Source organism: Glossina fuscipes, unplaced genomic scaffold, assembly GCF_014805625.2.
Source record: "Glossina fuscipes isolate IAEA_lab_2018 unplaced genomic scaffold, Yale_Gfus_2 60, whole genome shotgun sequence".
In the NCBI taxonomy this organism is placed as follows: Eukaryota; Metazoa; Arthropoda; class Insecta; order Diptera; family Glossinidae; genus Glossina; species Glossina fuscipes.
In genome coordinates, this window is record NW_023998432.1 from 6,481,534 (window position 1) to 6,505,370 (window position 23,837).

The 23,837-nt window shown below is 34.8% G+C and overlaps 2 protein-coding genes across 10 annotated transcripts in view; both read right to left on the reverse strand.

Annotated features, from left to right (window-relative positions):
• The window catches only part of LOC119637603, a 147,631-nt gene that overhangs the window by 53,407 nt on the left and 70,387 nt on the right, over positions 1–23,837 (reverse strand). The gene's annotated exons all lie outside the window — the stretch shown is intronic.
• Positions 14,625–16,355, reverse strand: LOC119637604. Its single transcript, XM_038033771.1, has 3 exons — positions 16,099–16,355; positions 15,041–16,023; positions 14,625–14,976 (listed from the first exon to the last, which is right to left on the reverse strand). Exons 2-3 carry the CDS (start codon positions 15,925–15,927, stop codon positions 14,820–14,822), a joined length of 1,044 nt encoding a protein of 347 aa, XP_037889699.1. The 5' UTR covers positions 15,928–16,023; positions 16,099–16,355; the 3' UTR covers positions 14,625–14,819.

Below are 23,837 nucleotides of genomic sequence, written 5' to 3' on the forward strand. Positions count from 1 at the left end.
ATATAGGTTTTTTAGTTTTATTTATAAAAATTATATTAAACCACTTCTAAAATAAACTCTATGTACACTTTTTTGTAATATTTTTCCGAATTGGAGTACATTTTTCGTTCATATTTTTATCTCAAGTCAAAAAATTCTTGAAATACTGTTTAAAATGAGTTTCATTTTTTAACCGATTGACTGCTGGGAATAACGCTTCGCTTGTTGTATACGAATAACGCAGGAACGCGCGACCACGCTGCTATTGGTTAGCATAGTTTTCGAGAATGAAATGCAACTGATGAATCCGACGGAATGTTATATGCAAATCTCGATGAAAGACGAAATCTTAAATCTAGTGGAAGCATGGTGTCGAGCCGATGAATACGAGTTTTCGCGATTTCTTACGCTATGAAATTTAAGCCATGCTGTCCTATCTTATATGGCAGATGAACAGCATACAAAATTAATAAAAATATAAAAAAAAAACGTTACACAACAAGACATTAATCAAAGATAGTTTGGACATACAAACCACAAATTTAGTGGCTTAGCCCATCTCTACCAAAAAAAAAAACCAAATATAGTTTACTTACGAAACACAAAGAAATAATAAAGTAAATGGATAGACGAGCCGACTTGTGTTCAGTGTAGTGCGTGTTTTCTTTTCGTCTACGTTTTTTCAATTGTTTCGGTGTTTTCGGTGTTTTTGTGTATTTAACTTCTGTCTTTTCAGTGTTATTGCTAAAACTGGTTAACGCGGATATCGCGTATGTGCTTTTGTTTCGTCTATATATAATAAAAAATAGAAAACAAAAAAACAAAATAAAAATTGAAAACATTTGACACTTTTCTTTAGTAGTTCCTAACCTTCTTGCACAGTTCCCAAACCTTTTTAAGTGAGTGGTTATTTCAAAAATAATAATAAATAGACAACAGTAAGGCATAATGGCCCCGGGGCCGCCAGACAAAAACCCGAATAGATTTTATCTATTAAGTGATACATCCCCCCAAAGAAAAAAAAGTAAAAAATCAGATTTTCCGGTGTTGTCGATCAGCGATATAATCCCTATTGATAAAAAATATATTGTTATTTCTTCAACCGATGCTCGAATAACAATTTCCCAAATTAGCCCTTTTGCTATAAAAAAAGCTCTAGATAGCATTACAACATACATCGACTCCATCTCGATTCTACGCGATGGGAATTTACTGGTCCTCGCTGGGAACCCGCGCGCAACCGAAAAACTCATAAAGGCCAAATCTTTAGCTAATCTATGTGCTATTTCAGCTAAACTACATGAGAAACTTAACTCGGTTCGAGGCGCAATTTATGCCCCTTGCTTAAAGCATGTGCCGGAAGATGAAATTGTTCGCGAAATGGGCATTCAAGGAGTGACTGAAGCATATAAATTAACCAAACTGAATGATGACGGAAAAACACGCTCTCCTACAGGAAGGATCATTTTGACTTTTGATCGCTATCGATTACCGCGAACAGTTGATGTGGCGTGGTATAAATGTAAAGTAGAACTATACATTCCAAATCCTATGAGGTGTAAAAATTGCCAACGCCTGGGTCATACGGCAAAAAGATGCACTAATGCTGCATCTTGTGCTAACTGTGGTCATCCTCCACATACTGAAAGCTGTACCCGCAGTTTCTGCATAAATTGCAATGATCAACACTCAGCGTTAGACAAACAGTGCCCACGTTTTGTACAGATGCGTGAAATATTAAAAATCAAAACAGAAAATTACTGTAGCATGGACGAAGCGCGACGCACATACCGGGAAAGAAATCCATCTGTAGCCCATGGAATTGGCAAAAGTAACACCTATGCTGCTGTTGCCTCGCAAATCGAGCCTAGTAAGACTTTAACTGCAACTGCTTCCAATGAAAAACCTGTTCCACCATTAACCAAAAATTATATTGCGAAACCAGTTACATCACTTGCCAAAGATAATATTGAAAAAACCAAAGCAACTGCAAATATTGAAAAAATCCAAACAACAACATATATGCTAAAATCTAATATACCAAATTCTCCAGAATCTCCAGCTCTCAACTTTACTCAACATATCACAAGTGGTAATGAATACATTCTTTCATCCATTAATCAACCTTCGAAAACCAAAGCAACTGCAAATATTGAAAAAATTAAAACAACAACACATTTGCTAAAATCTAATATACCAAATTCTCCAGAATCTCCAGCTATCAACTTTACTCAACAAATCACAAGTGGTAATGAACCCATTCTTTCATCCATTAATCAACCTTCAATTTCAAATTATTCACGTGCGCCAACCCGTTGCGCTTCAAATGCACCAAATCACCTAAATACAGATTATTCTGCTGGTAAGAATAAATCATTCACGAAAAATTCCTATAGCGACCTTCTCGACGGAGACGCTGACATGTCAACTTAACCCTCCCTCCACTCTGCTTACATGTCATTACAATTAAATAAAGTTTTTAAAATTCTACAATGGAACATTAAGGGACTTATTAATAATTTTGATGAACTCCGTACACTCATAAGTGATTTAATCCAACCTTTTTATCGCTTCAAGAAACCCATTGTAGAAGCTCTTATAATCCTATTCCACCCAAATCATATACTGGATACTTCACGAATGCTGATCAAAACTCATATTCCAAACAAGGAGTAGGTATTTTTATAAAATCAAGTATACCTCACAAACGCATAAATTTAAGCTCAAATATACAAGCCGTAGCGATACAAATAATGTTAAATGTATAAATTTACAGTGCTTTCGCTCTATATTCCACCTTCGCAATCGTTTTCTCAGCAAGAACTCTACAGTTTATTCTCCGTACTTTCCCCCCCATTAATTATATGCGGCGATTTCAACAGCTGGAATACCATCTGGGGCTCAACAGTGAACAACACTCGTGGTACTGTTTTAGAAAAGGCCTTCATTCAAAGCAATCTCTGCATTTTAAATGATGGAAAACCAACGCACTTCTCAACTCATCATACTTTTTCACATATTGATTTAACATGTTGCTCTCCCTCACTTCTTCCTTTGGTTTCCTGGTCTATTTCTGATGATCTACATAATAGTGATCACTTTCCAATCGTAATCGATCTTAAACTTTCAATGTCCCCTATTAATCCAGCAAAACAGGCCAAATTCCTCCTAGATAAAGCGAATTGGATCAATTACTCCAAACTGGCCGAGTCATTTCTGAATTCAAAGCCATTTAACGGAAACTGCAACCATGATGCTGCTATTATGTCTAAAGCGATTCGCACGGCTGCTCATCTTTCTATTCCTCAATCCAACACCTCTTTTAAACGAGCTAGGGTTCCATGGTGGAACAACACGCTTTCGTTTTTGAGGAAAAATAAAATGGATCTATGGCACCGCTTTAAGAGATGTCCTGATCAGAATCACTTGTTATTATACAAAAAGGCCAATGCTCTATTCAGGAAGGAATTACGGAAATCAAAGGCACTTAGTTTCGAACTTTTCTCGAGACGAATTCACAGAAATACATCAATGAAAGTTGTCTGGAACAAAATCAACAGACTTAATGGGACTTCAAACCTGAACCAAATTTCTGCCATCTGCTCTCCCAGTGGAACTTTAACTGACGCAGATGAGATTTCTAATTACTTTGGAAAAGTGTGGTGCGAATACTCCTTTGACAGCAACTTCTCCAGTGCTTTCATTGAAAATAAAAGGACTACAATATCTCCTTCAAATAATATCGATAGATGTGCCATGTTCCTGGAAAATTGCGTATCTACCTCAGAACTTGGAAGTTGTCTCTCCAATTTGAAGGGGAAGACACCTGGTCTAGACCGCATCTCATACCAAATGATCAGTGCTATGTCTAAGTCTAGTAAAAAGAAATTACTGGACCTATATAATACGGTATTTATGTCTGGCCATATACCCTACATGTGGAAACTGGCAACAGTTGTTCCAATTCCAAAGTCAAAAAATATCTCCATCGCATCTGATTATCGCCCAATTTCTCTTTTATCTTGCCTCTCTAAGGTTTTAGAGAAGATTATGGCATCTAGATTATCTTGGTTTCTTGAATCCAAGAACCTGATAACAAAGCAACAAGTTGGTTTCAAGCGGGGTAGAGGATGCATCGACGCTCTGTTACATATTGATTATTTCACAAGCAAAGCAATTTCCGAACGAAATCACGTAACAATTCTCTCAATTGTTTTCGAAAAAGCATTTGACAGAGTTGGTCTTCATGTTATCTTAAGACTCTTGAAATCATGGAATGTTGGACCCAAATTCTTCAACTACATTAATCATTCATGTCGCATCGGCGGTTCAAAGTTAGAATCAACAATCATCTTTCTGATTCCTTTCCGCTAAAGAATGGCATTCCGCAAGGATCTCCTCTCTCTGTCACGCTTTCCAGATCGCTTTCAACGAAATTAGCGAAATTCTTTGCCGTGTACCAAGAGTGGAACATTGTCTCTACGCGGACGATGTATACATTTTTACAAAAGAAAAAGACAACACGAAAGCAATCAACATCCTCGAATCTATTGCATGTGAGATCTCCACATGGGCAAACTCGTCAGGAGCTATAATCTCTATACAAAAATCAAAAAAAATGCACATTTGTCGAAAACAAATGTGCGATGCAGGAAACCTACTGATGCATATTAACGACTTACCAGTACTAAATGTGCAGACGCTCCATGTTCTCGGGCTCATGTTTTCAAACAATTATCGTTGGAAAGCACACTGCCTTCGTTTAAAAAACTCCCTTTTAACAAGGGTAAATTTCATACAGTACGTTGCTTGGAGAAGCCATGCGCATATTAACACTATCGCTTATCTTACCAAAATGCTTGTGTTAAGCAAGATTGACTATGCTTTGATAATTTATGGCAATAGCTGCAAATCTAATATCAACATCCTTAAACCGGTCTATCACCAAGCCGTTAGAGCAAGTTGTTATGCTTTTCGGACGACGCCCATAAATAATATTATAATTGAAACTGGTCTCCCAACCTTAGAAAATAGACTGCATGAGTTAAAAGCTAAAATAGTCCCTAAGCTTCTTAATTCAAACAAATCCATTTTCGGTGATGACGTAAGAAAGATTATTATTGCGAAGAAAATTCCAAAGTCACCATCTGCAATTGACCATTGTTTGTGCATCGCAAAGGAATTGAACATTCCCTTAAAAATTTCCCGCTCTTTTGGTGTTACACCTCCCTGGATTTTGAAAGACTGCTCTTTTGACATCTCACTGTCTATGCACAAGAAAGAAGATACTCCAAATTACGTCTTCAGGAATCTAATAGCTGAGAAAACCCAAGTATTGGACAATACTGGTTGGAATCTTTTGTACACAGACAGCTCAAAATCTCCTGGTCTGCCTCCTGCTTGTGCGGTGGTAGATGCTACAGGACGGGTTCTTCTCAACCACATATTTCACGAAAGCACTTCAACTTTCATAACCGAAGCCAGAGCTATCCTTCACGCTGCCAACCTTGCCCATAAAAACAAACTCAAAACCGTCATTGTTACTGACAGTTTGTCTGTATTACAAGCTACCCGGAACCCTTCGACTTCGAGATGGAGCACCACCAACAAATTAAGGAATATAATTACTACACCCGACGGAAAAATTAAAATGTTATGGGTACCAAGTCACATCGGTTTACTGGGAAATGAGGAGGCTGATCGAGCGGCAAAGTATGCTGCTTCTGCTCCTCTAATTCTGGATGATGTCATGGAAAAGTTGGATCTTCAAAGATACATTGGAAGAAAAGTTAAAGAGAAAATTGTAGAAGGAAATTTACAATACCATCATCAACACTACTCTTGCATTAACCCTCAATTAACTCCACCTCTATATCCAACAAATGTTGAGAAAACCAAGATCCAAACATTTTCGAGAATTCGTCTTGGTCATACAATTGCAACTCACCAATGGATCCTGAAGAAGTCTTCTCCCCCAATCTGCTGTTGTGGACAAACTCTTACTATAAAGCACATTCTCTGCGACTGCCTCAACTTTTCCTTGGCTAGAAGTATTGCATTTGGAACGATTAACCCTTTGAACATTCTACAATCAGCTTCAGAATAGAATATCAATTCAATATTTTACTTTATTAATACTACTAAGCTTATTATCTAATATCCATTTATTTAAATTAGAGCCGATAGCCTGTGTTGCTAGTGCTCAATGTCTCTTTTTTTAGTCTAAGAATTCAATTCATTAGTCTAAAATTAAAATAATAATAATAATAATAATAAATAGTGGAAGAGAGTTCTTTTTAACATTTTTTTCAAAGTGGTACTAAATTATACAATATGTTCGTTCGGAAAATTATCTGGGCAAAGAATTAGCTACACTGTAATTTGCTCTGAACGTTGTTGATTTTATAAAGAAGGAAAGGTTAGTAAGCAAAAATACCGCAGGAAGACTACCGATGAGTAAAAACTTTTCTTTAGAAAAATTGCTTGTATGAAACTTGCGAATGTAAAGTATGCAGTAAAAAAAATGATAAAGGAATTAAACGATCCAACCAAATTTGGGCTATATGTAAAATAGAAATTTGTGGAATTTATGTAGAAAATTATTTTTGTAATAAGTGAGAATAAAAAATATTTTTGTTATTCAAAATACATAATAGAGTTACTTATAACTATTTTTCAAAAGAGATTACGTATTTCTTCAGCACTTCTTCAGCACTCAAACGGGTAAGAAATATATTTCTTAACCCATAAACGCAGTTTTTGATAAGAGAAATCCTAAGTTTTCGTACTTTATTGCGCTACTGTATATATTCACTTTGGTTTCTAATTTTTAAAAATTAGTAATAATTCTTTAATAATTGATATTAATCAGGTGGCTTTTCTTCTTTTCTTATAACTAATATAATTATAATGCCTTCAGTATAGGTTTAGGTACATATATTTTACAAAAATACATTTACATACCTTCATCTTTATAAAAACTCTGTATGGCCGCTTTTTTTAGCGGCAGCGATATGCTACATTTCCCTGGAGCGAACATTCATTTTATCTTGCATGGTGATAACGGTTCAAAAACCCACCCAAATATAGTCCAGGATTACGGGCACAAGCAGGCCAAGATTAGAACACCTGTATTTACAGTCTTGCTAGCAAATCTTTCCTCATACTTTTCTATTCATTACCACTGGTCATTTTCTTCATTACTGATGGTTCTGGCTATTGTTCCTTCATTTTACGGTCTAAATTGAAACTAGTATCACATTGCATGTTTAGCTATTTCAGAGATTCTTTTTTTTCAAGCCAATCTTATCTTGACGAGTGCTTTTTCCATACTGATAAACTTTTGTTCAGTTGCAATAATGCTTCATTTTTCTCATGTTCCGATCAAATGTTATTTCACTTTCCTTTCCTTAACTCGTGTAGGTTCGAAATACATTTTATCTTTCTCTTGGTAACGTCATTTCAGTTATTTTATAATTATTTTCGCTCAATTAAACCAAGTCCATCTGCCGATAACTATTAGATACTAGAACGTAAAAAACTACCAAAATCAAGAAAGAGTTGAGCCATATATGGACTAAGAATGGTCCTGATGGACCAACTGCCACGTCAATACTTTTCATAGATGTTCGTATCAAAGACCCGGCACAACTACGATATTTTTACCAATTGTGTTACAAATAATTTACGATAAAAAGATTTTCGCGAAGGTTATGAAAAAAAAACTCTGCTGATAATAAACAAGTAAAGCCACTGATACACTACAATACAAAATCTGAATCTTGCGTGTTGATTAAACATTGCTTTTTGGTGAGAAAAAATGCGTTCACAATCAGTGTTCGCTTGAAAGATTTTATAGCAACTATTGTCATGTGGTTTGCTAATTTTAAACCAAATTTTATGAACACCCGTGATTCTGAACACTCTGATCGTCCGAATTCAGAGGTTATTTCAGAAAACATGAAACAAATGCACAAAATCGTTTTGGAAGACGAAAAAATGAGATAGCTGATAGCTTAAAAATATCAGAAGGGATTGTGTATGCACTATTTTGGATGGACATTGGTCCATTAAAAAGATCTGATTGAACTGAATACCGCGTTTGCCCACGTTTGACAACAATGCGTTGATAATTCCGACCGCTGAAATAAAAAAAAGAGTACTTCCTGCGCTATGTGACAATGGATGAAACATGGATTATTACACGCCAGAGACAAATCGGCAATCAACCATGTGAAGAGCCGAGCAAAGCCACCATAAAAATAGCATCACTAAAACGACTTTTACTTGTACATTTGGTTAAAAACTTGCTGTTATCAAAAAATCATTCGGATCCGTCAATAGTAGCGTGTTACAAATATACTGATTGATGTCGATTGGAGATTCCATGATTGTCAGAGGAATCAGCCCCATTAAAAGGCGCTGATGAAGTAGGCTTGAAGGATTTTTTGAAGTTGCAAAATTTATAAAAATATTTTGGATTAATGAAGGATGAAGATTTTATCGTTTGTAGGTACTTACATTAATTTTGCATATTGCGATATTTAAACGTATACCGAGCAATAGAGCATTTGGAACAGTATGAATAGATTCAAAATAAGTTGCGCGAATTTTAGAGTTTAGGCCCCTCACGTTGCGACATTTGTTAAATGATACTCACTTGACCTAGCTTTGGTTGAGATATAGATATTTTGAAAACACTGACAAGATTTAAAATTTAGTTAAAAGATGCCAATAAAGGACAATACGACGGGATATCCACAAGGCTCACTGTTAGAGGTAAGTGAAGGGAAAGGGCAACAGAGTCGGCCACATGGGCTTTATGTCGTTTATATGAGAATTCAATTCCTTTTTCGCCGATGTTTAATTCCATAGCGTTATAATTAGACGAAATGTACAGGTTTTTCTCAATTTTTGAAAGATATCTTCGCGATGCATATTTAATACACGAATTTTCAAAAGCGGAAACGAGCAAACAATTCCGTACTGGAAAAAAATGAGCAACATTTGTGAACCAACTTGAAATTCGAAGCACCCGTCATAATGGGTAAGACTAGCTAGATCGAAAGGTGGCAAGAGGGACGAGTCGGGATGGTACGTTGTGCGATATGACTGTCGAATTAACGCTAGAAAAATAGCAGAGGCTACGAACATATTTCTTTAAGTATTTGTTACACTGTAGTGTGATCGCATATCGTTATATGCATCCACTTTGAAGTGTGCTGAATATGCATAATTTGCATAATGCAATCACACTACAACATATTCAAGCAAAATGTAGGCATGAGAAACCTGACAACACATTTGGTGCCGTGTTTCTTTACATTAGGCCATAAGCGTGGGCAAATACAAATTTCTAAAGATGTTGGCGCAGTATAAACGCAATAAGTCACTAGCAACATACATCGCCTGGAGTTGTCAAAGTCCGAATCGTTGTTAAAGTTAACTGGCCAGTTTACTCCAACTAATCGTACTGATTGTAAGCTATTTGTAGTTTCATCTCGCAAATCAATATTTATTTTCAAAATGGCGTCTGGATACCGTTTCTTTAGTTGATCCCTCTCAACTTTAGATCTAGGTAAATGTAAGGTTTCAAGACGAATATTTCGTCATTCGAAATCTTTGCTCTGGAGCCCCAAAGGTGTTGTGCTTCATCAAGTTATTCCCACAAAAACAAAAAGCTTATTTCCCTGCTGATAGAGCTGGCTGTTTAAAGATGATGTCTCTTCAATTCCTGATTAATTATCAATATGTTAAAAGGATGAGGCTCAAGCTAATGTACTCTTCCAAAACCTGAAATAGTTCCAAGTAGTAGCGTTCACAATCCAGTCAAAAGCTGATATTTTTAACAATAAAGTGCGGAGTTCAAGTATACGGGTATACGGGTTATTACAGTATAATTGATCAAAGTTAATTTCTTCTGATGTGGTTTAATATAAATAGCTGAAGCATATTGCTATATAATCTCTTCTAGTTAGCTATTAGCACATATATTAGTGTGACATATTGACAAACTTTTCTGTAATTTTCTAGGTATTTACTAATTTCATTCGATTTTACCTGATGTATCATTAGTCATCTTCGTTTTCACGCCAAACCGACTTTCCTTTAAATCATTAACGTATAGACACTTATCTATTTTTACGAAGATCGCGCAATTAATAATTTGTGTTTTAATGAAAATTAGTCGATTTTGTAAGAAATCAAATTGAAAAAAAAGGAAAGCCAAAATCACATTCATGATGCCTTATCTACATCATGCAACTGGTGACTCGCGAAAATATTAACAACAATAAGCAGAAATTTTGCGGAAAAAGGAATTAACATAAAGATGTCGCCGCGATGAATTTAGGTAATAGTGAGTTTCTTGTAAAAGGGTATGAATGAGTTGAATAAATAATGTAAACTACAAAAAAAGACGGTTTACGTTAAAATATAGTACACTAAAAACTGCATAGACCACGGCAACCACTTCATATATTCAGTTAAAAATTAACAGATCATTTTCAGTGCTTAAACTGTGTACATAATCCTAAGCAATTATAATCAGATTCTATACATAGTCACTTTCGTTGCTCAAGTCAAACCGAGTTTCTCCAAAACATTTTCAAACACTAAGCTGAGCATATCACATATTCCTTCCTCTCAAATTAACTAAGCATTTCAGATGCTTAAATTGTGCATAAGTTCTAAGCAATTGTCATCATCTCGTAAGTTCAAGACAACTACTGTACTTCAACCATCTTTGGCTTTATGCCAAACTGGTTCCTAATAGTACACTCATTAATTGATCATCGTTACTATTTCAAACCGGTCTTATATACTCATACACAGAAGTTATGCTACTAATATCGTTGCTATCATCACGTTTATATATTGTATGTACATATCTATTATCTCTAAGTGCGTGTACAACAAAACTAGCTTATATAAACATGCAAATCTTGGAAACAATGCTCGTCGCTCAAACCAAAGTAACACAGCAGGGAAATCGTATAAAAAGGTCGCGCGAACATTGATCGTTTGTGAATTGTGGTGCAGCAATCGGCGATTAAAGTACAAAAAAAAAATTCGTTAGGAATGTGACTATTAGGACAATATAGTATAAGTCTGTTCTCTTTAAGACGATAAGTATATTCCATTTAAGAAGAAATTTTAGATGGTAGGAACTAATAGTTAGTCCATCACCTGTGGGATTCTTTTCGATCGGTTGGTGGTATCCAGACTATTTCGAAGGGGGAAGGTAGAGTGACGGAGACTATTAGTCCATCACTCTGAGTTACTGCTAGAATGGACTAGAACCTCATTAACCGCTAGATTGAATCCCATATGAGAAGAAATTCTGGGTGGCGGAGGCTACTATTTCACCCCTCTATGTTTCTCGTAGAAAAGACTAGAATTTCCTTAATAAATATGTCCTTAATAAAGGACTTTCTTGCCTTAGCGAATTGCAAGCTAATACTGGAGTATCCTGTTACCAAATGAGTAAACCGATTAAAGCCGCGAAATCAAACAACTGGTTAATAATTGTTGTTTCTTCCGAACACATAATGTCAACCGTGACACTCGGCAATTATTTAAACCTACACCGTTATATTGCATATGCTTGCATTATTTTGACCTATCAGGCGTAAGATAGAGGAATTTCCTGAATAAGGAAGGAAACATACTGCCTCTACATTATATCGAAAGCCCCTCAATTTTTTCTTGAAATTTGCAAATTTTCTTGAGAAGGGCCAGCTCGTAAGTCTTGAGTTATACCTCATGTATGAACACCCGTTTCACTTCTTCAAACTATGACCATTTTTTTGAAAGTGTCTTTGAGTTTGACTATGCACCTGTATAAATATATCACCATTTGGTAAGCAATGGCAGTTAATAGATCAACATTACGAAATTATTAAAAACTTAGCTGCAAGTACAATAATTACTTGGAGCAGCCTTCAGCCATAATCCTCTTGTCAAGCATGAAATTATTATGAAAACATTTTCACTGTTATGGCAATAACTGATGCCGTACTTGGTCCAGGTATTTTAGAACAAGAACTACGTGAAGAAGAAGACAAGTAAATCCAAACAGAAGCAAAAAAGAAGTATTTTGCCTTTGGACAACTTCAATACTATAGCTCGAAACAGGACGGCAACAATCTCCTATGAAAACACCGTATTGGTGCATGTATTGACTATGAGGAAAATAAAGACGCCGGATTGCAATTCCATTAAAACTATAGGAAGAGGTTGTATAATTGAAAATATCTGAACTTAAAAGGCTGTATTGCGTAAGTGGTAAAAGCGGCTAAAATATTTTATTACTCGAAATAGCTTAACCAAAAATGTTAATGCAGAGCACACAGAAAGCGGATATGTTCATGGGCTAATTAATGTAAAATCTATTGGTGACTCAAAACACTTTTTAAGCTTTACAGCCCTCATTACATATTATAAATGAATGAATGAATACATGCACTTTTTGAAAAGAGGAAGCAACCATTACACTTAAGGCAGAAGCTCAACTGTGGACTGATGGCAACCCAACATATAAGATAGTGGCCGAAACGGTTAATTCAACCGATGTGGTACCATTAGATAACGTACTACTTATTTTACTCCAGAGCAGAGCGGTTCGAAAAGGCTGTCAGGGTGAAATGAGTTTCTGTAGGAAAGTTGTAACCTAATATCCTATCTGTTGAACACCCGTTCTAACACCTCGGGCCTAGCTAAAAGATATCTTTAAAATGTATTTATACTCATATAAAGCAGTTTTCAAACAAAAATAAGTTGGTGTACTTTCATTGAGACGATCAGTAGTTATGAGGCTGAAAACAATGTAGAGTTTGGGATGAAATTTTTCGAGTTGATTATGAATTTAGATAGTAAATTATACATTTTCTTACACTTTTCTCTGCCACTTCGCATTACGTGTGTAAAACGTGCAAATCTTTTTTTGAAAGAGGCAGCTAAATGACCATTTTCTAACACAAAGCCTTCGAGAAAAGACAATCAGAAGGAATATTTGAGCACACAAAGACAATTTTGCTATGATGGGATTGCTGGTACGAGGTTAGTGGTAAAAATTTCAAGTTTATTGTGATATAAAAACACATCTATACGCAATTTCAAAACTTAGAACGAGTGTTTCTTGAAACAAGATTTTTTATAATAGCACGCAGCACAAAAGTCTCCATTTTTTTATTTGAATTGTTTACAATATTCCACTTGAATTCTTTTATGAACAAGACTGCTAAGTCAAGGAAACCAAATGAAAAAACATCTTGCAACATATGATGTATCTGCGATGTTACTTAGGATACGGGGCTGAGGTATGTGTTAAAAAATATACACATTGAAATCATGACAAGTAACATAATCCGGAAACAACGTGAAACATCTTGATTTAAACATTAACAAAAAGGTTTGTACCCTGTATATGTCCATAATAATTTGAAATGAAGTTGAAATGCTTTGCTGTGCAGCTCTAGAATGTTCTTAGTCAACTATTGTGACTTGAACTTTCTCAAATAACTATTCCGCACATAACCCCACTAAGCGAAACCTTATTGACTAATCCAAACTTCAACTAACGAATTTTTGAAAATTTCGGAACTAAGAAGCCTCCGTATTTAATGAATTGACGAACAAAAAAAAATTTATCTGCAATCATAGGCCAAACTTTTTATTATTTATTTAATTGAATTTAACGCAACACTTTTCGAAACGCAATGATAAATCCAATAAGAATTGCCTATATTTCTAATTGAAAGCTACTACATCAATTAAAAACGGTGTTTTTAAACATAAAAAGTGAATGCCATAATTTCAGAAAATAATGTAATATATATCCCAGCGCAACCAAACATTAGATATAAGAGAAATTACGTAATTTCTGTGACCCAAATATAAAGCTTTTTGTGTTATTGAATGAAGGTGACCAGACAGATTATTTGGATATATTTGTATCAAGATTTGCAAAAGAATTGAACATTGGTTGCAATTTTCGTGTGATACACTGCTTCACTGCTAATGCACTTTGGAGGTGCTCTTAAACAAGAATCGGATTTAGCTGTCGATGTTACGTATATAAGTACATAAAAAGCATTATAATTTAAGTGCTAATAAATGATAGAACAATTTCAAGCTTTACAGATAAATATTTTAAGCGGCGTTATTAGTATTGAAAGAAACTTCAGCCTAGCAAATGGAAAAGTACGTAAAATTAATAGTAATTACTGCTTTGCACATATTGCAAATGTAAAATTCCTTAGAGATTTAATAGCAATTTGAGGAGAAAAGGTAGATATAATTAGTAAACATATATATGCCATACAGAAACGACCATGTAATGAGCCTTGACGGGATATTAGGTTAATCTTCGCATTTGTAACACGCAAAAATACGGAGTAAAAGCTTTATAAAATAAACGCCTTCCTGGTGTAAGATCCTGAATTCATTTAATCGTCTCCACATGCTTATTCGTCTATTTTTCGTTGAACGTTTGCAATCAAAAGGATCTAAGTAAAAAATTTGAAACTTAGCCTATATGTTCCTAGTTAATAGCCCGAGATCAAGCTTACAAACTGACTTAATAGATGTTCATCTAAAACCCGTACACAAACGGTCGAAAACCAGTAAAGTAGAAAGCAAAGTGGTTAAATGATCACGGAAGATTAATTTCCACGTCCATATATTAAATAAAATATTTGCACATCCAATGTAGTTAAAGGTGTTCAAATCAGTAATTTGCAAATACAACTCTTTAAGTATTATGTGATTAAAGTTCCTAACTTGGGCAAACTTAAAGCACAGGAAAACTTAGATTTATCCATTGCTGAAATCAACACAAATTATGAGACGATTTTGGAGGAAATAGTTCGAGATCTTTTCGCATGACGTTGTGTGGTTATCTGTTGCTGTTGCTGATTTTTTGCTTGAGCTTCAGCCAACATGGTCACAGTTCGTCGAAGTTCTTGGAGTTCAGCTTGCATTTTATCGAAAACCGGTCTAGAAAATAAGAAGAAAACGCAGTGAAATTGAGAGAATTCACTTATAGTTCTTTAATAAGTACTTGTCCACAGTATCCGCAATAACTGGAGAGGTAACACATGATAGAGGTCCTGATAAGGGCATAGCTATTATTGGTTGCACAGGTTGTTTTGGTCCAGACGAAGGCGCTGCATTCTGTAAACTAGCTAAAGGTACCGGGGTTATGTAGGGAGAAACTGTAGATGTGGGAATAGCAGGCGTCATCACACTGGATGAAGCAATACCAGTCAATGTAGGCACACTTTCTGCGCTGGCTACTGCAGTTATCTTCAAGTTCGGATGCATGCGTACAGGTAATTTTATAGGCGACGAGTTGCTATTTAACGCGGGCATTACAGTACCGCTGGTTACTGGAGTGGTAGATACATTAGTCAAAGAGCTTGCCGAACTTTGCATAGGCAATGCGTTTACCGTTGAAACGAGAGGTGCGGTTGTAGGAGCCACAAGACCTGCATTCCCTTGTCCAGTCATTAATTTCTTTAACATTTGATCAGCGCTTTCCTTTTGTGAGGCTAACAATTTCTGCATGGTAGCCGGATCATTCTTACTAATTTTACGCAAATAGGCCTCATCTGTATCTACTACCACATAATTAACTACATGAACATGAGTGTTAGGCACAATGCGATAAATAGCTTTGGTGGCACTATCGCCACTCGGATTTTTTATGTCCATTAACTTAGCGGAGCTGCCGTCTACTTGGAAAACCGACGTAAATCCATTTACCAGCATTGGTTTCTCCATAACCATAGGTTCAGAAATAAATTGGGTGGTTTTACGTTTCGGCACCATAGACACTAACTTAACCACATTGCAATCTGGATTCTCGCAACGACGTTCGGGCGGATTTATGTGATGATTAGACATATTATCAACGGGTGTGACTACAGATCCATTTAACGATTCCATAATTACAGATCAGATGTGTTCTTACTTCTTCTTTACCGCCAAATAATGTATCTTATTGTTTGCATGAATGGGCACATTAGATCTATGTCCTTATATCTAGTTTTATTACGACCGACAGAAAAACACTGTGAACACATTTAAGTTCCTTCTGTTTTTTTTTTTATATCTTACTTGTATCTTTAAGAATTTTTATTCCACACATCCCAGTGCAGAAAACTTAATAATGCGAAAAGTTTTTATTTACTTTAAATATTTTAATACTTTCCACCTTAAAACACCTTTTTCCACGTTCCAGTTTATTACTGAAAAACTGCTACCAGTTACAAAGCAAAGCAAACTTTGCACATGAAACGTATGCATACTTTCGTAGAAAACGTGGTGAATTTTAGATTTGTTTTACAACACTTAAGCGTGAAAGAAATAGATACTACAAAATATTAACAAGAATTCATTATGGCCGCCACTGGAAGAACTTTGCCTTATAAAGCCAAGCAAAAAAGTGGAATGGATATACGTTGAATGTACAAGCATCTCTTTCGAGTTCATGATGACAATGTTGTATTTTAACAAATTCATGATGGCTGCCATCGAACATGCAGTCAACTCAGCAACTTACTCTCAAACGTATGATTTTTCTGAGAATATTAATCTAGTCGCGGTTACATTCTGTTTGAGAGAGGAGTCTGATTATGTTGTAATAGGACTAGGTTGGTAGGTTGGATGTGATAGCAAGAAATCTTAAATTTTAAGATATGTGCTCGTAATGGGTATTATAAAAGCTGATGGTTATATATTAAAACGTGTAATTTTTCTCCTAATATATTATAACAGCTTTTTTGCTTAAAATAACCACTGCAAGATTATTAATTTTGTTATTCCAGAAAGCCGAGTATAGCGTCCAAAAACAATTCTTGCACATCTTTTATAGAAAAACGAAAATTCAAGCAGTTCAATCTGCTGCTGCTGTTATTGATACATAGTAAACTAAAATACTCAGCAACTTATTGCAGACGAGCTTCACGTTGGTATTCAAATGATAGTTTCCCTACGACGTGCAAATTTGTCAATATCTCAGATGTTAATTACAAAAATTTTGATGCTCTATAATAGGTAGTGGACGCAGTTGATTTCTTGTGTAGAAGTTTTTGCCGTAGAGGCCTGCGGCCGTTGTAGGCGGGTCCTTTGAAAACTTTAGATCAATTCCAAATTCTTTTGCAATTTTGTGAGTGATGTCCTTATTTTCGCCAACGGAGTAGTGTTCACCACAAATACTACAAAGATGTACAGATAGGCATACGAACAGACGAATAGGCGGACATGTTTGGATGGATTCCAAATTTGAAGGTGGCCAAGAACTTATATACTTTATAGGGTTTTTGAAGCTTGTTTCAGAGCATTATAAAGGTATTAAAAAAAAAAAAATTTTAATACGCTGTAATATTGACTAGGTGTGGTCATTTTGTCCATTTTTTACAGGTACTATAGCATAGCTCATAGAATATGCATTCAAATTTTTGTATATTTAGCTACTATATTTATGACTAAGCAAAAAAAACAATTTACCATTCCTTTGAAAAACAAAACTGTTCGCAGTTTACGTGGTACTATGGGTATGTCCTCCAACCGATTTAGCGATTTTTAATACCAGCCCGCGTGCAAGAACTTTCAATGTTTTTGCCAAATTTGAAGTCAGTAGCTTAATTTATGCGGCCAATGCATACATCAGACATTACACAGACGAACAAGCGCACATGCTTAAATCGACTTAGAATTTAGAATGCTGATGAGGGACCTTGTAGGATCTCTGGTGCTTCCTTCTCGTGGTTGCAAACGTTTTGACAAAATGAATATACTACATTTCCTGTTTACATTATTCCCAAAACATTAAGGGCTACGTTAGTTTCGTCAGTCTCAATAGTTTCAGTAAGTAGAGTCTAACTACACCTTGCATTTAATTTACCAAATATATCTGTTTATAGAAGACGAAGACATCGATCTGACTAGATAAACAAAAATAATATGTCCAACAATATATAACACAAACATAACCGAAACTTTTAATATAGTAAGCGCAGCGAAGTTAAGCACCAGTTATTTAATCAGTTTTTTAGATGAGCTTTTCAGATGTGAGGTCACGCCCTCCTTGTAGTTCTTTTTTTTTATTTTGTTTTTATGTATAAACGGGAGCCTTGCGGTAGAAGTGGATACATATGAAGTATCCGTAGTTCTATTATTAGCAATAGATATTAAACACACCTTTGAAAATATAGTCTTGTGGTACATAATACATATCGAAATCGGTAAGAAGCTAAAAGTTTACTTTGTGAGGGCTTTTGGCAAGCTATTTCTCTTGAACATTGTTAACGAGATATTAATAATCTTATTTAAATAAATTTCTCCTCATAATTCCTTGTTGCTTGAGAAGAACATAAAGTATAGATTTAATAAAATTCTTATTTAACAGTGTTTTACAGTGCATACGTAACTTTACAAATTTGGTTATTTTTTACCTGTGACTTTCGAAAATTTCTAGTGCCAAAATCTAGGCAAGAATGACTCAATACAATAGAGCTTAAAACTGTTGACACCATAACGATAACAAAAAGCTGCTCAAGTAATAATTTAGATTTTTAGAGAAATGCATGAAATCAAAATATGAAAAAATGAACGCAACATTGCAACATATAAGCTGAAAACAACATAACACAGTGTCATCTGATCAACAAGGAACATATCATATAGTGCAAAATCTATGGAATAACTGGGTGTAGATTTTCATACCACTAACATGCGTGAAAATTTGATAATCCTGAATTATGAAAGAAAGTACAAAATTCAAGTCGAGCAATAATTCAATATAAATAAAACGAAAATTGCATAAAAAATTGTGTCAGCGCAAACATATTTTTTATTAAAGCACCTAATAAACTTAAAACATATAAATTGATATTTGAAACAAGTTAAAGATTTTTATTTCAATTGTACACGCGACACTCATTTCTTCATTAAGAAAAATGAACAAAAAATAAACAATAAGTAAAATAATCCTTGTCCACACTGTGGCACCGCTCGAATTGAGAAAAAACGTATCAATTATAAGGGTAATCATGTACCACACCCCAAATTTTGTCCGAAAAACAATACCAATTTTGCACTTAATGCCACTGATTTTCCACCTCTCCCGAAGTCTTCTCAATCCTTCAATTTATTTCGATTTGCGTAGATTTCAATGTACATCAGGTACGTTCCTGTTTCGATATTTCGTTTTGCTCCTGCGCTTTTTTATTGCAAAAACATCTTAATTAGTAATAACGGCGCCACTGTTTATAGAACGTCCTTCATGGGTGTCCGTCAAGGCTTTCTATTAAGAATAAGAACGTTATTTGTAACAATCTGACGTCTCTCCAATTTTCATTGCAAGTTGAAATGCTTAGTCTTTTCCAATAACCGCAAGGGTCCGGCTGTTACTCTAGTCTGCATGTACGCATCCATTACTTCCTAGGTATATATAGAAAATTCTTTTCTACACCTAATACTATTATGGTCGTCAATCACAACTCCTATTTAACGATTGGTTTAAAATCTATGTGGAGTGTATTTTGAGGATCCGATCTTTCGTGCATCATTAAATTACACACAAGTTTAATAGGACCAAAATTACGGTAAGCATGTTAACTCCTTTTGGCTGTTTCAGATGAAGACCTCTTGAGACTTAGTTCAGTGGCACTTAGTTCAGTCTGCACTTGGTGCCAAGACCTCCGCTTATACTCTAAGTTTGGAACAAATTACGGCTTTGCCTGAACAATTTCGTATAAATGCTAACGTTTACATCAACAAAATCTTATCTGCTATAAACCTTCTGGTTTTACCTTTTCTCCATAATCTCATACCGTTCAGCTTTTTTCATTCGTTTTCCCAAATTTATGCTCAGAAACTTGATAATTTCAATATTCCGTAGCTCGATAAACACATTTTATTCAAAAGACCTTGTGAATCTCACATTTCATACGCTACAAAACAAGTTTTTGCCTGTAGAAAACGCTGTAATTGAACCAGAAGAAGCGCAACCGCGCTGCTTAAACTCAGTTAATGCCATAGGTCACCATTTCTCTTACACCTTCACGGACGGACCTAAGGAGCCACCCTAAGAGCCCCATTTTCACAGCCGAATACCTTGCAATTTTGGAAGTTACTCGTCTTGTAACCATGCAAAATCAGAAAAATTTCTGATTGTTTCAAGAAGTAAATCAGTTTTATTAACTCCACAATGATTCCCGGCAAGTTGAACTCATCCATATCTACGGGAAAGTAAATCTTTGTTATACAATTAAAAATCGGAAACTTTCAATTTTCATTTTCTCTGAATACCTAGTCATATCGGCATTCACGGAAACATCATTGCATTTGCATTTTGCGAGTGAATGAATGCCGGTGGTCGTCCTTTAATTTCGTCTGACGTAAGAAGCTGTATGCAAAAGGCAAAAAATTCGCAATTGACACCAACAATTAAAAAATCCTCATATTTTAGCTTTCATTTTTATATCCTTTGGCTCAGCATATAAATGTTACTTCGTTCTCAAAAGTTGGCTGCTTATTTATCAATTTTTCCTTTTTTAAGCGAGCACAACTTAAATATATCAAATGTAACGGTTAAGCTCCGAATCTACTTTTCAAACAGCTAACTATTACTACTCGTTGACGATACTACTTTCTTATCATCTTCTATTACTTTCCATACATACATACACTTCTTTAAAAAATAAAAAAGAAAATAAATAAATAAAAAATTTAAAAAAAGTGAACAAATAAATTAGAAAAATGTAAAAACACATAGTATAATAATAATGAAATTAACAACAACAAAATTGAAAAAATTTTTCTTAATGTAACAATAAAATCCACTATAAGGAAAAATAAATAAAAACATATATTATTGCGAACGGTACACTTGCGAGATGTGGACACGTTTAATAGCGTCAGCAAACAATAACTTAAATTAGTTGTCAACTTTATTAAGGCCCAACCAAAGAACTTTGTGTTCGCACTGTGCCTGTTTTTTGAGGACGCGGCGAATCATTTCTTGTTGATTCGCTGAGTATTCAAGAAGAAAAAGAAGTCATTAAGCACTGTAATAATTTAGTAAATAAATTTTGCTCTGTATAAATAATCAAAATGCTACCAAAAACGTTTTGAAACGATTTGGCTTTTCAATTGTAAATAGTTATCCAAGAATCAGTCAGGACACTAGATTCGAGGAATGTCCTAAAGCACAAAGCACCTTAAAAGCCGTACTATAGAAGGTTAAGTTAAATGAATTTGTGTCAAAGATTCAACAAGATTTCGTCAATGAGGCTAATAAAATAAAATCCAGTGGAAATCACTGCTGCGAATTCGTCAAACAAAATGATGAATATAATATCAACAAAGTCATCGAACTTAAAAGGTCGCAATCCGCCTGAGTAGCCGAAGGGGAGGAATCTCGACTAGCAAGTCAATGGTCGTGGGTTCGAATCTCAAGTGCGGTAGAGTTTTTAATAAAAAGCCGATAGCCTTAGATGCTAGTGCTTTTAAGAGTTTAGTCTTAGAATTTATTTCTCTGGCGAAATTAATAATAATAATAATAATAAAAGGTCGCAAAAAGTTCTAATGATTCGTTTAAATAGATCAGACATTATTGCAACAAGCAACTTCCTAATATTGCATCTTTAATTTTGTAAATTGCAAATATATGTAAAATGAAATGAATATATGAATATGAAAAGACAAAATTGAATTATTGGGTAAAAATTTCACAATGGAGATGTGCCTCTCGCAGTGCTGAAAAAATACCATGGAATTGAAACTACGTTAGATGTATTTCATCAGGACTTATTCACGTAAAATCATATTAATGAATTATTATTAAATATTTTGTTTTTTTTCACGATTTGCTCTAATTTTGTTGGTTGCTAATTTGTTTATTACTTTTTGCATTATATTCTTTCTTCTTCTCCATTATCATACTTACTTTTATTGTTAAATTTTTATATTCCTTACCCTTCTTTTATTCTCGTCTCTCTTGTTTAAAGATAATGCCGTTCTTACTATGACATTTTTCTTTGGTTTGTTTTGCAATGAATGCGTTGAGTATCGAGCGCTACGGGTATTTGAATCTTTACTAATGTATGTTTATACTTTTTGTTTGTATAAAACCGGTGGGATCTTCGGCACAATGTTTCTGTAGTGAATAATTTTTTTTTTTAAACTGAATTATTGACTGGAATTTGTAGTTTTATAAAAAGTCTAATTTGTTCCGAAAAATAATGTTACTTCAATTAGTTTTAAACTTTCCTTTGTTAATGTGGCTTGAATTTGTAATACACAAGTATGTTATCGAATTTAGGAGCGGTCGCCAAGAATGGAAATCGGGCTGCGACATATTTAAGTCATGCTAGTATATTATGGCGCCTAATTTGAAAATTGGTTACTGTAATGTTTAAAGCATACGATCTGAAGTATACTCAGTAAAGTTTGATGAGTTTGCATATTTACAGAAGATACTACCTTTGATATTATGGCAGTAACTAAGACTTGGGTAAAACTTGTGGTGCCAGATGGTAACCCCAGGCTTTTGTTGAAATTACCGCCTTCAGAGACATGGTAGAGGATTAGAGGTTTATGCTTCTCGTGACAATGAACATAGAATTATTTCTACGAAATCGCACTACGGGAAATGTGAAATGATTTTTACTGACGTGAGTGTGTAAATGGGACTGCGGGACTAGTGGGTGTTGTATACTTAACAAAAGGGAACGTTGACATTTTTGAATCGCCGGTTGGTAATATTTGCGAGAGATACAATAACGTAGGTGCGGTCGGAGATGTTAACAACGATTTGTAAGATGGATCCAGTAAAAGCGTTAAGGATCCGCTTTTTACATTATCGTTTAAATATCTCTTTACGACACAACGCTTTACGAACACATTTTTGGATGCTTAGTAATACAGTATCCCTTTTAGTTTGTTTTCTTGCATGCAGGAAGTCAATTGCCATTTTGGTAGAATATTTAGTAACATTTACTCGAAGGGTAAGTGAAATCACATTAAGAATAGCTAGCAATAGTGATTGATCCAACGACAATGTTGCGTTAGATTTTAATCACATAAGTAATTATTTTTTAGATGCTTTAAAACTTACTTTTGATATTGTACATGAACATACGCTCTTTGAGAGATCTTATAATACATTCTCTTTCGCATGTGTTAATGATTGTAAGCTGTACACTGCGTTTTAGCAGCATTAAATCAGATGCTAGTAAGGTTGATAATTTTTCTTTTACTAAGTTGTTTTTCTTTTACTAAGTAACCATATGTTACATTTATTTAATTGCATTACAATAACCTCCGTAAGCATTCTACCTATATTGGCGAAAGTGTTTGAACTAGTTGTAATATCTCAAATGTCTCAGTATATTTCATAGTTTGTCTCATTGAATTATCGGCAAACAGGGTGCCGTCGAGGTTGGAGTGTATAATCTCTATAAGAGAAAACGCGAGTAGACGTGGAAAGATGTTGTAAAAAATTAATAATGAATTTATATTTTCAAATACATCGTGTTCGGCTATCTGTCGGACAGGAGACAATTTGCGTCTTTTGGAGGTCGGAATTCACATATACGGGATCTGGAGAGATTTAAGGATCCGTTCTTGGTCCGCAATTATATTCAACGTACTTAAATAGCTTTCTTAGTGTGGTTGAGTCAGGAATATGCTCTGTGTAGGCTTTTGCAGACGATATTTTTTCATGGTACTCGGTCAAGAGATTTGTTGTAATCAAAAATAATTCATGACACCTTAGAAACCGAAATGATTGTTGGGATGAGATCTAACTCTTTATTGTTGAATATCTGCAAGGATAAAATTATGAGAAT